Genomic DNA, 12,500 nt, shown 5'->3' with positions numbered 1-12,500 from the left:
ACTTTCGTTCCTTCAGATTATTTACAGGATTGTGAAATATTATATATTTTTGCATAATGGTAAATAAACTTTTTTTTTCTATAAAATTAGTACTATTAAATTACTCCGTTTACATTTGCGATGATTTAATGAATATGTTTGTATATACATAGTTACATTTACATATACATTATTATATATTTACAATTATTATTAATAATTATGCTCTTGCGATAATCCGTAATGCTATAGCATATTAGTGAAGAAAATACTTGTTGAAGTCTATGATTCATAATTTACATTGAGAACAACAACATGATTATTAATTAATTTGCCTAAGTAGAGTCAAAAGGTTTTTACATTTAACTTTTATGATGGAAGAATCGTGCAAAGTACCTCCCTCTTAGATAATGATTTCACAGAAATTATTACGGTCTGTATAATATTGCCAAATAAAATTTTAAGAAAAAAGAATAATTTATCGTGTATTTTTTCTATAAGCCTCGTTTTGACAAAATAAAAATTATAAGTTTAAAGAGCTAACTTTAATAAGACACATTTATATAACATTTTCTGCTTAAGAAATTTCCAAATTTAGAATATAATATCAGAAAAAATATAGTATTTCATAATTTTATATCAATTTAACTAGTTTATAAAAAAAAAATATGATAAGAAAATGTGTAGTAATTCTCATGATACTTCTTATAAAAATGTAATTGCCTCTCTTATAAAAACTGCTTTTCGTCTGTGTTTAAAATTTTAACTAATTGTGTTTTTCAGTAATTATATATCAATAATAAATAACATTTGTTAGTATGTTATATGTATGTTGTGTGTTGCATTTCTTTATCTACACTCGCACATACATACATATACATTATGTATACAATACATATATATTACTCTTTATAAATAGCATATTGCATGCACATTTTTGCAGTATTTATTACAATCCATATATGTTCCATCTTCATATTTAAAAATGCTAATAACTATATCACATCCCGCTGCGATAAAACTGGTAAAATCTGTTGTTAAGATATATATTTTAAGTAATGTCATTTTACTATATTCTCTTGGACTAATCAATACAATTTTGTATGACTGGATCATTTCTTATAATAACTTTTAAGATTATATAAGCCATAATATGTAAAACTAAAGATATTTTTTGATAAATGTTCTGCATTGTACCTCTATATTTAAATAAATGTGCTTGTTAGAATTTTTAAAATTCTGACTATTTTTATCACTTCATTCTACCTGAGTATACAGGTTATTTCCAAATTGGTGTCACTAACTTTATAGGCGTATACTACACCTCAAAACTAAAAATCTTAATAAATACAAGTCTTTCTTACATATAATTGTAAATAATTATATGTATATTGCATATTTATATTTTGCATATATATATATATATATATATATATATATATATATATATATATATATGCAACTCTTCACATACATATGTATGTAAGAAATTGTTTTAGGGAGACTATATAACATCATTGACTAATGTCAATTACTTTAATGAATTATGATTAATAGAGATCTGTTCTATATATCTTTTAATGATAAAATATAAATACTTTTTCCAAGCACTTCACTGGTGATGAATAAGAGAGATTTTCATAAAATTTGAATTTAATACTTATGATAGTTTTCTTCGTCATTTTTGTGCTATGGAAAAAGAGGCATAAAAATTCTATTCTAATGTAATTTGTTTAAGGTTAAATTATAGTTACAAAGTTTCCTACTTTGTTGATTATTAAAGTTTAATATATATTTTGTAATAGCTCTATATTTGCATCGTACAGCAGTTATTACTAATTTAAGCCAAAAATATAGAAGAGCACTGCAAATACAAGAACTGCGTACGATTAACAAGAGCAATTTATGTAATTAATTAGATATTTATTTAATATTAATATTTACTATATATTGCTTGCTTTAACGAACTTTTTTCCTATGGTTTATTATACATTGAATGAATAGAAGATTAATGGAATGATTCTTAATGATTCTCTGATCAATGTACTTCAATTAATATATATATATATATATGTATATTTATATATATATATACTTGCATAAAATCTTTTAGGCTTTTTAGAATTATGATAATGTATTAAAGTACACACAGATTTAAAAATAGTAATTACTGGCACTAACAAGAAAAAAGCAAGTTCAAAAGTGCATATATAAATATTTTAAAAGACAATGCAATTTCACATTCTACCTTACAGACATTCATTATATATGAAATAGTATTTACAAAATAATATTCTATATGCACCATATTTTAACTAGTCATAACTTAATAAAAAAAGAAATAAAATAGTGGATTCACGTGTACAAATGAATTTTTAACAAAAAATACTGCTTTGATATTATATAACGTTATTCAAATTTTGAACACTTTTCTTTTTTGCTAAAATGAGGTCAATATTAATAAGGAAAAGAAAGTTACTGTTGTTGCTGAAGCTGTTGTAATAAAGGACAGACTTCTACTAATGGTGTACCTAGAATCTCTTGACAAACTTGATTCATATCAGGTTCCATCATAAGAGATGATATTTGATCTTCTGTTAACATCTCCACACTAGATAAAAAAGACATAAAATTATTTACTAATAAATTATTATATAAACATATAAATGTCTATGTATATATGCAAACATAAGCATCATGCGTATATATATTTTTTTATATTTTATAATTATCAAACTTACCTGGCTAAACTTTCACTGTCTGAAGTTTCTTCATCTGCATTGAGATAAGTCATAGTTTTTTCTAGAGGACTTGGAACCTTCTTTCCTTTCGATTCTGATTTTTCAAATTTTTCCTTATCTCTTTCACTTGTTTTTGGTTCACTAGAACGCCGTTCTGTTAGACCAGATATGTTTAGCATCATCATTCCATGATTTAACAATTCTTTGACTCGTTCTCCTGTTCCTCCACCCCATAACATATCCAAAGATTGCCTTCTGCTTGAATTAGCTAAAAAATAAAATATTTTACATATTTAAATCATTTTAATCATCGTATAAATAATATGAATTATTTAAAAGCTTCTATAACATACCAGAACTACCATCACTCATTTCATTGGCAGCAGAACTTCGAGTAATCCAATTAGACAAACTACTATCCAGTTTACCCTTACTTCTTATTGATGGACTTCGTGTGACTTCTGCCCTCTTTTCTTCACTTAAACTAACTTCATTCGTTCGCGTCATCAAAGGTAATGATTTCTGTGAAACTAATCGTTTCCGATTATTTTGATCATTATGTAATGCTTGAATATTCACTGGAAGAATTGGAAGCTTGATATTTTCAGGGCTCAAATCCATTGGTAAAGGTTTATAAGGAATTTGATCTTCTTCATCGGAATAGATGTCGTTGTTGTAATAAATTTCATCCGGAGAATTGTTTAAACTAATTTCTGTCCATTCTTCGCCATTCTGTGTTACAGAATTATTTTTCTCATCGCGCACAGGTGATTGAATCTTAACCTTCTTTTCAATAGGAGATATAATGCTAGAAAGATCAGATAGACGAGATGTAGAAGAACTTGTATGATTTAATTGTACGATATGTTTCGTGTCAGTTGTGGCGATGCTTCGCGGACGGTCTCGCTTTATATATTTTCGAGGTTCTGTAGTTGAAAGATTCATATTATTTAGGCCCAAATATTCAGAAGATGGATTCCTCTCAATCTATAATAAATAATACATATGATTAATTTTAACAATAATTGAAAGTAATTTATAAGTTTGAAATAATATTATATATATATATATATTATAAATTTTAAATATATATTATTTACTTTGGTAGGCACAAGACAAGGAGTACTTGGACTCATTCTGTCAGGGAGACGTAAATATTCATCACTAGTATAATCTGTACTATCTGGTGAACCGGTTACACTTGAGTCAGTTGGAGTAGCTGTATTTGTCTGTATAGAAGAAGGATCTGTACCATCTCTTATATGTTTTCCATAATCATCTGCAGTATCACATTGTCTTGTCTAAAAAAACGAAATTTCTTCAATTATTTCCAATTATACAAATTTAAAAGATTTATTTTATAATACTTACTCTATGTATCTCATCGCTAATACGTTCCAAATTTCTCAAAGCTTCTGCATATGTCATTTTAGCATCACCAACTGACCTCTCCAATACACTAACTTTCATCTTTTGTTCTTCCAACATTTGATTGAAATGTGCTTTCATTTCATAATAAGGCCTGCATATAATTTATGATTTAATGATAAATAATTGTATCTAATATAATAATATAAAGTTTAATTATTTAAAATATTTAATTTGAAATTTATGGAGATTGATAGAAGAACCATAATCTACATTTTATATTTAATTTACAATACAAAAAAATGAAACATCTTCATTTTTTGCAGATACATATTTTCATAAAGTGATTTTGATAATATAAATATTATATTAATATATTTATAAATATACCACTCATGCACAAACAGGATGACAATTCAAAAATAAAATTTCAAATGATGCTGGTTTAATAGCTCACACAAAATAAAATATAAAACAAAAAAAAGATTATCTATCCTACTTACAACATGAGCAAGTTGTGCCTGTAGGCGATACTGTTTATCAGAAGCAAGCTGCGACGTGCACCCATACTGCCAACATGAATATAACCAAAAGACATAAATATCCTAACATCTATATAAAAAATCATATCTACATTCAAGAATATTATATTAAATATAATTGGTGGAGAAAAAGTAAATGCAAACACTACCAAATACAAAAGAAAAAAAATATATTTAAAAAGAAATATAAAAACTTGATAATAATGTATAATCAAGACACTTTTGTCAAATAAAGGGTTCTAGCTTATTAAATTAGCTGGGTTGTTTGTTTAAAAATGCAATAACTTCCATGCAATAATAATATCATTGAAATTGTAAACAATACTTTAACACATAAATTAACAGTTATTCATACCTTGACTTGGCAATAGCACGTTTCAATTCTCGTTGTAATCTTTGGACTTCATGTTCTGCTTTATGGTACAACGCAGTCGTATGCCTATGTTCTGCCTCAGAAAGAGCTCGTTCATGTTCTGACTCATTAACTCTAGCTGTTGCATGATTTAACATTTCCTATATTTATGTTCAATAAAAGATTACAAAAGTAGAGATCTTTGTATTTACTATAACTTATTTATCAATATTTTGCATTTAAATTATGATGTATATATATATATATATACATATATATATATATATGTATATATATATATATGTATATATATATACCTGCCACGCATGATCAAAACATCTCCCTTCTGTTCTTAATCCCTCTTCGGCTAAATATACCATCTCTTTGGCAGCTGCATGTTGACTATTGGCTCTTTCAAATCTAATTGCAGCCTTTTGTGTCTCTTGTAACGCCTACGATATATTATTATTTATCTATTACATAATTTATGTAATAATATTATATATTATTATAATTATTATTCTTGTAGTTACTTCTTTTGCTTTAAATCTAGCATCATAATAAGGTCTAGATTTTTCAATACAGGCTCCAAGTTTCTTAGCCAGAGAATCAATTTTAATAGTAGATTCACACAATAACTCCCTGAATGTGGCCCTTGCTTCCTAAAATAAAAATAAAATATATATTTACTAGTATTTGTCTATATATATATTTTTTTTTTCAAACATAATTATAATAAAACAAATTATTTATGAATGGAATCTAATGTATAATATAAAGCAATGTAAAATACATGTATCGTAATTTATCCTGATAAGGCAAATCAGTACAAAGTCTCACGTCATGAATAGTTTCTTTAGCTGTCATTGTGATAAACGACTATGTAGATGATCATCTTCATGAGCTATTATCCATTTTGCCTGTATGCTATACATCAATCACTTCAATGAAATCTAGTCAGAACTCGTTTCAAAACTTGCAATTAATTTGAACCTTTGAAGAATACATGTTTTCTAATTTAAACTTTAGTTAAATTAAAAAAAAAAAAAACAAAAAAAAGATAAAAAAAGAAAAAAGTGGATGATAAAAATTAAAAGCATGGTCATGTACATTTTTATTATACTCACATCCAAATCGACTTCAAGTTTATTGATGTCATCAGTAGCTGTGTTCAATCTTTCAAGTTCAATCTGTAATAATTATTACAGTGATATAAAAATTAATATATATGTAAAGTCATTATGAATGTACAGTAATATGTAACATATTGTTATATACATGATAAAATTAAAAAATTAGAAAAGATATCTAAGTAATTTGTAAACATAATGAAAACGATTGAGATATTTAATATTTTCTTCTCTTTCCTTTTTTTCTTATTTCATTTTATTTTAATACAATTTACTTATGTAACGGTAAATAACAAATTTACCGTCATAATTTGTCTCGTGCCAATTGTGATAAAACAGTTTCCATAGGGAAAATGGAGGGGGTGGAGAAGAAACTAAATGCATCGACCATATTTTCTAACGTAACAAATGACATACAATCGAATAAAATTAGAAAATACATATCGAGCTTGTACAATAATTTAAACACGGTACGAATGTATCTTGACGTGTAAAAACACAGTCGATAAAAGCTGCTGATCGCATAATACGGAAATGTCAATGTCGTAAACGCCTGATCACGAAAGCCATGACACTCTGTTTGTTTAAGAGAAAAATTGTCTTACCTGTACTCTAGGATCCACCGCATCGTCAACACGATCAGAATCATCATCACATTCCTTTTGTACACGTCCACTCATAATTAAAGCTAAAAATGAATTTTATTTACAATTTTTCATGGCACCTATATCGTCTGCTACATATCAGGTAGCCATGTTGGATGTTAGAACATATCCGCAGGGCCGTGCGTAGATCGTTCTGCTAATCGACGATTACTTAAGACATTAAAATATAAAGCAAGAACTTTTTTTAAAAACGACAATATGTGTAATATTATTATCTATCTATTGTAAAAATATACTAGAATATTCGATATAAAATTTGATAGATCATTCTCGAATAAATCATTTAAAATTTTAAGCACGAGGTCAGGGTCAATTTTTATGTATGTATGTTTCAAATCGAAGATTCACAGATTTGCGACAATCATGCAGTTAGGAACGATCTAACATGGAACAGAATTATCGTACGTATAGACGTCAACAATGTCGAATCATACGATAATTGAATGAAACGTGCTTGAATGTTATAAAATCAGAACAAACTAAAAGTTATTCGCATGGAAACGTTGAATTTTTCATGTAATACGTTATTTAGAAAGTTATGCGTTATACGTAACACTGTGTATTTACTTATATTTGACATCATTATTTGAATTGCAAAAATAAATCTTCGAGCGTCAAATGTTAATCATTTCAATATGACAAGGAGGAAGATAATGAAATATGAAAATAGATATGAAAACAAATTTCTTCAAGGCTATTTATATTTTATTTATAACAAAACAAATTGGAACTTTTTAAGGTGCAACAAGGAGCATTATTCGATAATTATGAAAAAGAAAAAAGAAATGAGATACAAAAAGAAGAAGAAAGAAAGAAAGAAAAACGATAAAGATTCTCATTTCTCTATCGAAATTACGAATTCGAATGTTCGCGCGGTTTTGTACGACCGTACAGGCATCAATATGGTGGCGATAGAAGTAAAAACTTGACTACGTGAATAGAGGGCACTTCAGCGGCGCGATACAGCTGGTCCGTTCGACTCCTGAAACCGAATTGTTTCTCATTCGTTTCGGTGAGTTCTTCACTGTCGGAGCAAGTGAACATATTACGAGTAGACAAACAGGCAGCGGCAATAGGTAGGTTGTGGAAACGTCAAAAAGTAAAGATTGGAGAATTGGACGAGAATCCTCCTCGAACGTTGTCAACGGTGAGTGTAAAAAAAAAAATATATATACATACGTATATATATATACATATATATGTATATATATATTTACTTTCACTTCCCTTCTCGATTATAATACCCTTGTTTCCGGTCTCGAATGGAATTTCTTCTTCTCTCTCTCTCTCTCTCTCTCTCTCTCTCTCTCTCTCTCTTTCTCTCTCTTTCTTTCTCTCTTTCAATTTTCTTTTATTTTCTTTTCCTTAACATTCTTTACCGGCTTAACAAAGAAACCGCTTAGCTTCTCTGAAGTCTAAGAAAATTTAGTCAGTGGAGAACGAGAAGAAAGGGAAAAGAGCTTTCGAAGCGTGCCAGCGAACTGGTGACTTTCTATTTCGGCATTTTTATGCATATCTATGGTATTGAGGAGCGGGGAGGTAACTAGAGTTAAAGAAAGGATAGGAGGGAGGATTCGAGAAAATCACGAGAGCGAGGATGCAACTAGCCGATGAAGGTCCTCCCATCATTGGGTTTCGCGGTCGAAATATGGATTCATATTATCGACAATTCGATAGTTGTTCTATGTAAGCTCGATTGTTTTACCGTATAAATTTTTTCTTCTTTTTTTAATCCAACTTCATCTCCCTTATTTACTATTATAAATCTTCTCTTTTTATCTCTCTCTTTCTCTCACTCTTTTTTTCTCTTTCTTATCTCTCTTCTCTTTTCTTTCTTTGATTTATTTTGCATTTTCTATATTACCTCATTCGACCTTCACAAGACTAAAGATAAATATTTACAATGATGAGATAGATAGCTTTTGAAAAAGCGCGCGCGCGATTACTTTCAAATATAATCTTCGGCTAATCTCGATTGTTTCCGATTCACGAACGAACGAACGAACGACGAACTCGTGAAAAACAAATGACTCTCTCGGCTATTCTTCCACGAATACTTTCATTTTTATCGTTCAATAAAGAAACGCTTTTCTTTCTATCGAAGAAAATTCTGTTTAAAGGAAGAGAAAAAGGAAAAATATTCGAGGAATCCAACGGAGTTCAAGAAGAAAAGAAATGAAAGAAAGAAACAAAGAAAGAAAGAAAGAGGGAGAGAGAAATCAACAAATTTTTTCTATGAAAGAATTATCATTTTTATACATTAAATTGGCCTTTGAGAATGTGTACTCTCTTAACTGATACTTTCGCGAGTTACTTTTACATTTTATAATGTCGTTGAAACGATCGATCTCTTAAGCGAATGGAATGTTGTAGGTGATATGCGAGAGAAACTGCATATTTCCTCGATGTAACTACGTATGACAAGTATGTATGTGTATATGTATATACATATATATATGTACGGATGCATATACTTTCCCAGTAGGTTAAAAAGACATGGAAAGATGACGAGCGAAGGTCATGAAAAAGTAATTACGCGCGATAAATGACCAAGTGGTAATCTTGATATAAGGAGAGGGAAAGAGGAAGGTTCTGCGGAAGATAAAGAAAAAAAAAAGAATAAAAAAGAGATGGTAGAGAAGGAGAAAGAGAACAAAGAGAAGGGGAATTTTATTTTGTTTTTCTTTTTCTTTTTTTTTTCCTCCGTAATGAAAATAGAAAGCGGGTTAATGTACGTATAAGAAAGATTTTCAATGTCATGGTTACGCAAAACGGAAGGTTACACGTGTACGAGACGTAGTACTTCATTTCGTTGACATTGTAAGTACAAATCATTAAAGAATCTATTCGAGCTAGTTCGATTTTCTCGAATTGTCTTATTATCGAACAAAGAGAACGACAGTATGTATATATATATTTTGTTTTTCTTTTTTTTTTTTCTTAAAAAAATCAACGACGGAAACGATTGGCTTTTAAATCATCGACAATATGATGAAACATTCTTTATGAACTTTCTCTATTTTACAATTTTCATTATCGAAACACTTAATCGACGTATTAAATATTTTTAAATATCATTCTCATAGAAATAGATATTTAAAATACGTATGATATTGTAAAATATTAATTACGTTGATATTATCGTTTCCAAAGCTCATATGGCTCGAATTTCGTTGGCCATAGGAGGTTGTTAAGATGAGTCAAGGACGAGTATAGTGAAAAATATACATTCGCTCTCGTCGACGTCATCAGTGGTAACTACAAATGTCAAAAGCTATCTTACAAAGTGTACTTGTTGCCATCGCCCTCCCTTCTCCTGCCCCTCCCCCCACTCCACCCTACCAGCAACATCTTCAGTGCCCTCTCCCTCCTCCCTCCGTTGCCATCATAACTATGGCAAAGAAACATCTCTTCTAGGAGAAATTTGTGTCGTTAAGCGTCAGTGACTCGACTCTTTTCATGATTTTTGCAAGCAGTGCGATATATTTCGACGTGACGTCCATTTTCGTTAAAGCACGAAGAGCACACTCTGTGTATGTGTGTTTATATATGTATATATGTGTGTTTATATATGTATATATATGTGTGTGCGTTTGTCTGTATCTGTCTATCTGTATGTGTATATATACGCGTGTGCGTATGCATGAGTGTATGTATTCACGTACATATCACGTATGTTTCATGTTGCTCGTGAAAGTATTTGTAAACTCTTTCCACTCGACTAGGTTTCGTTGGTGCGCAAGTTCGATGATTTGCAATTTTCTGCTTTTTCTTAAAGAATCGTTCTCGCTTATTCGCACGGTGAATTCTCCAAACTGCAATCATTTAAAATTTTCATCCAAGCGAAAATATATATATATGTATTGCGGATAATGTCTTTCGATATGGTTCCAATTGTTTATGACTATAATCTTTTTTTTCTTCTTTTTATATTCTTTTTCTTTCTTTCTTTCTTTATTATCATCAACATCATCATTATCATCATTATTTTTCATGCATCAACGTTGCACAGAACTCAGTCGTACCTTTTTCTTTTTTTATCGCATCTATATTTTCAATTGATTTTCAAAATAGAACATAGAGGGAAATATATATATATCAATGAAAATTAACTTTATCGGAAGGACGATCAACGTTAACGCAATTAATATTGAAAATAAAAATTCCATTGATATCTTCTTCCTTTTGATTACGTTATTATTCGTTCGACATATTATGACGTCGTGCAATTTTAAAAGGCACGATTATGGTATTATGCGATTACAAAACTTCATTTGTGTTTTCTTTCAATCGTAACAATCATCGAGGCGTATACGTTCATTACGTCGATTATGTAACGATAAGAAACGTTCGTTGGTCTCGAAAAGAGGTCCTTTTGATTTTTCTATGATGAAAAACTCAATCTTTTCAATTGGCCCTTCGAACTTATTTATTTATATTTATATTTATATTTATATTTATATTTATATTTATATTTATATTTACATAGAAGAACGGAAGATCGAGCTGGCCGAGAAAGTGCAGGTTGGCTTGATTGTAGGGTGTGCACATCCGCGAGCAAAATCCTTTTACGTAAGTTACCTTCTCGCTTTGAGATTAAAATCACAGTGTAAAAGCTGTTAGCATGAACTATGGAATGTTGCTCATCGCTTGGCACCTGGTCACATTAGTCATTATTTTTTTCCTTTAAAATAAGAAAATATATGCACCGAAAAATTGTCTTATCGAACAATGTATAACATTTACTTGCTTATTTACACCGCTAATTGTTAACTTTAATTTAACTATTTATTTATTCTGGTCCGTTATTTTTAATAGTTTTATCGGTATTTAAAATAAATAGTACGTATTCTATAATAAAATATTAATGGCTGACAAATCTTAATCATTTATGTCAATCAAAATATTTTAACGGGATGTTATTTATTTCGGGGTCAGTATTTTTAAACGTTTAATCAGTATTTCAAATAAACTGTCGACCTTCATAATAAAATATATTTATTTAATATTAATTAATCAATGGCGACCCTTAATTGTTTATATCGATCAAAATATTTGTATAGTTATGATCATTTATTTTATAAAATATTTATTATTAATTAATAAAAATACTGAGCGAATAAATAATAATATTAATATAATATATCACTTGCCAGCAATTAAATAATTAAATATCATTATCAATTAAATGTCATTATCTAAAAAGAAAATAATCGTTAATGAATTTAAATCCATACGATTATTCAACAGTTACGGTAAAATATCAATTGTTTTCATATTCGATGATATTTACATATGTATATAAATATCAGTGCGATTATACGATTCAATGAAATAATTAGATCATGAAATTGTCGATAAAGAACGAGATTATGAAAGCATTAATCTATATTTATCGTGATTTCGTAACTTTAGAAAGATCTTTTATTTATTGAAATTCAAATGATTCAAACATATTATATATATATATATATATATATATATATATATATATATATATATGTTTTTATTTACGTATATTATTTTCGTGTTACTTTCGATTCCATTTTTAGTATATTCGCCATCACGTTTGTTTTCATTTGCTGAATCCTAACCGAGCGAAACACTCACGTTTATCTTGCAGCAAGCACCGAAGTGTTTCGTTGGTTGGTTGGTTGGTTGGTTGGTTGCTTGCTTGCTTGCTTGCTTGCTTGGTAGCGCATCTTGGGAACAGGTTAGCAGCT

The 12,500-nt window shown here is 29.0% G+C and overlaps 2 protein-coding genes across 7 annotated transcripts in view; one reads left to right on the top strand and one right to left on the bottom strand.

Annotated features, from left to right (window-relative positions):
- Window positions 1-108: 108 nt before the first annotated feature.
- Window positions 109-6,898, bottom strand: LOC118440757 (uncharacterized). 3 transcript variants are annotated; one of them, XM_035864245.2, is made up of 11 exons: window positions 6,718-6,898; window positions 6,110-6,172; window positions 5,516-5,644; window positions 5,300-5,434; window positions 4,986-5,143; window positions 4,592-4,657; window positions 4,092-4,242; window positions 3,821-4,021; window positions 3,074-3,707; window positions 2,721-2,988; window positions 109-2,590 (listed from the first exon to the last, which is right to left on the bottom strand). In XM_035864245.2, the coding sequence occupies exons 1-11, from the start codon at window positions 6,790-6,792 to the stop codon at window positions 2,455-2,457; spliced, it is 2,016 nt and encodes a 671-aa protein (XP_035720138.2). In that variant the 5' UTR covers window positions 6,793-6,898; the 3' UTR covers window positions 109-2,454. The 3 variants fall into 3 exon arrangements, with proteins under 3 accessions (XP_035720138.2, XP_035720140.2, XP_035720139.2); XM_035864247.2 differs by lacking the exon at window positions 6,718-6,898 and adding an exon at window positions 6,415-6,548; XM_035864246.2 differs by lacking the exon at window positions 4,592-4,657.
- An 851-nt stretch (window positions 6,899-7,749) lies between these two features.
- Window positions 7,750-12,500, top strand: part of LOC118440760 (PTB domain-containing engulfment adapter protein 1) — a 23,140-nt gene continuing 18,389 nt past the window's right edge. Inside the window, exons 1-2 of one of the 4 annotated variants that reach the window (XM_035864260.2) lie at window positions 7,763-7,924; window positions 11,267-11,349. The gene's annotated coding sequence lies outside the window, so the exon portion shown is untranslated. Of the gene's footprint in view, window positions 7,925-11,266; window positions 11,350-12,500 lie in introns of all 4 variants that reach the window. The other 3 variants (XM_035864265.2, XM_035864268.2, XM_035864261.2) reach the window with 3 other exon arrangements.

This window comes from Vespa mandarinia, chromosome 6 (genome assembly GCF_050613455.1).
Source record: "Vespa mandarinia isolate Hongniang chromosome 6, ASM5061345v1, whole genome shotgun sequence".
Lineage (NCBI taxonomy): Eukaryota > Metazoa > Arthropoda > Insecta > Hymenoptera > Vespidae > Vespa > Vespa mandarinia.
The sequence above is the reverse complement of the archived record's forward strand: the minus strand, read 5'-3'. Positions and strand labels throughout refer to the sequence as shown.

Bases quoted from the DNA above. Each gene is read 5' to 3' on its own strand.
- LOC118440757 (XM_035864245.2), bottom strand. From the start codon at position 6,792: ATGAGTGGACGTGTACAAAAGGAATGTGATGATGATTCTGATCGTGTT. The intron at 6,173-6,717 runs GTAAGACAATTT...TAATTATTACAG, and splicing joins CGGTGGATCCTAGAGTACAG to ATTGAACTTGAAAGATTGAA. The intron at 5,645-6,109 runs GTGAGTATAATA...TTTTTATTTTAG, and splicing joins AACTTGAAGTCGATTTGGAT to GAAGCAAGGGCCACATTCAG.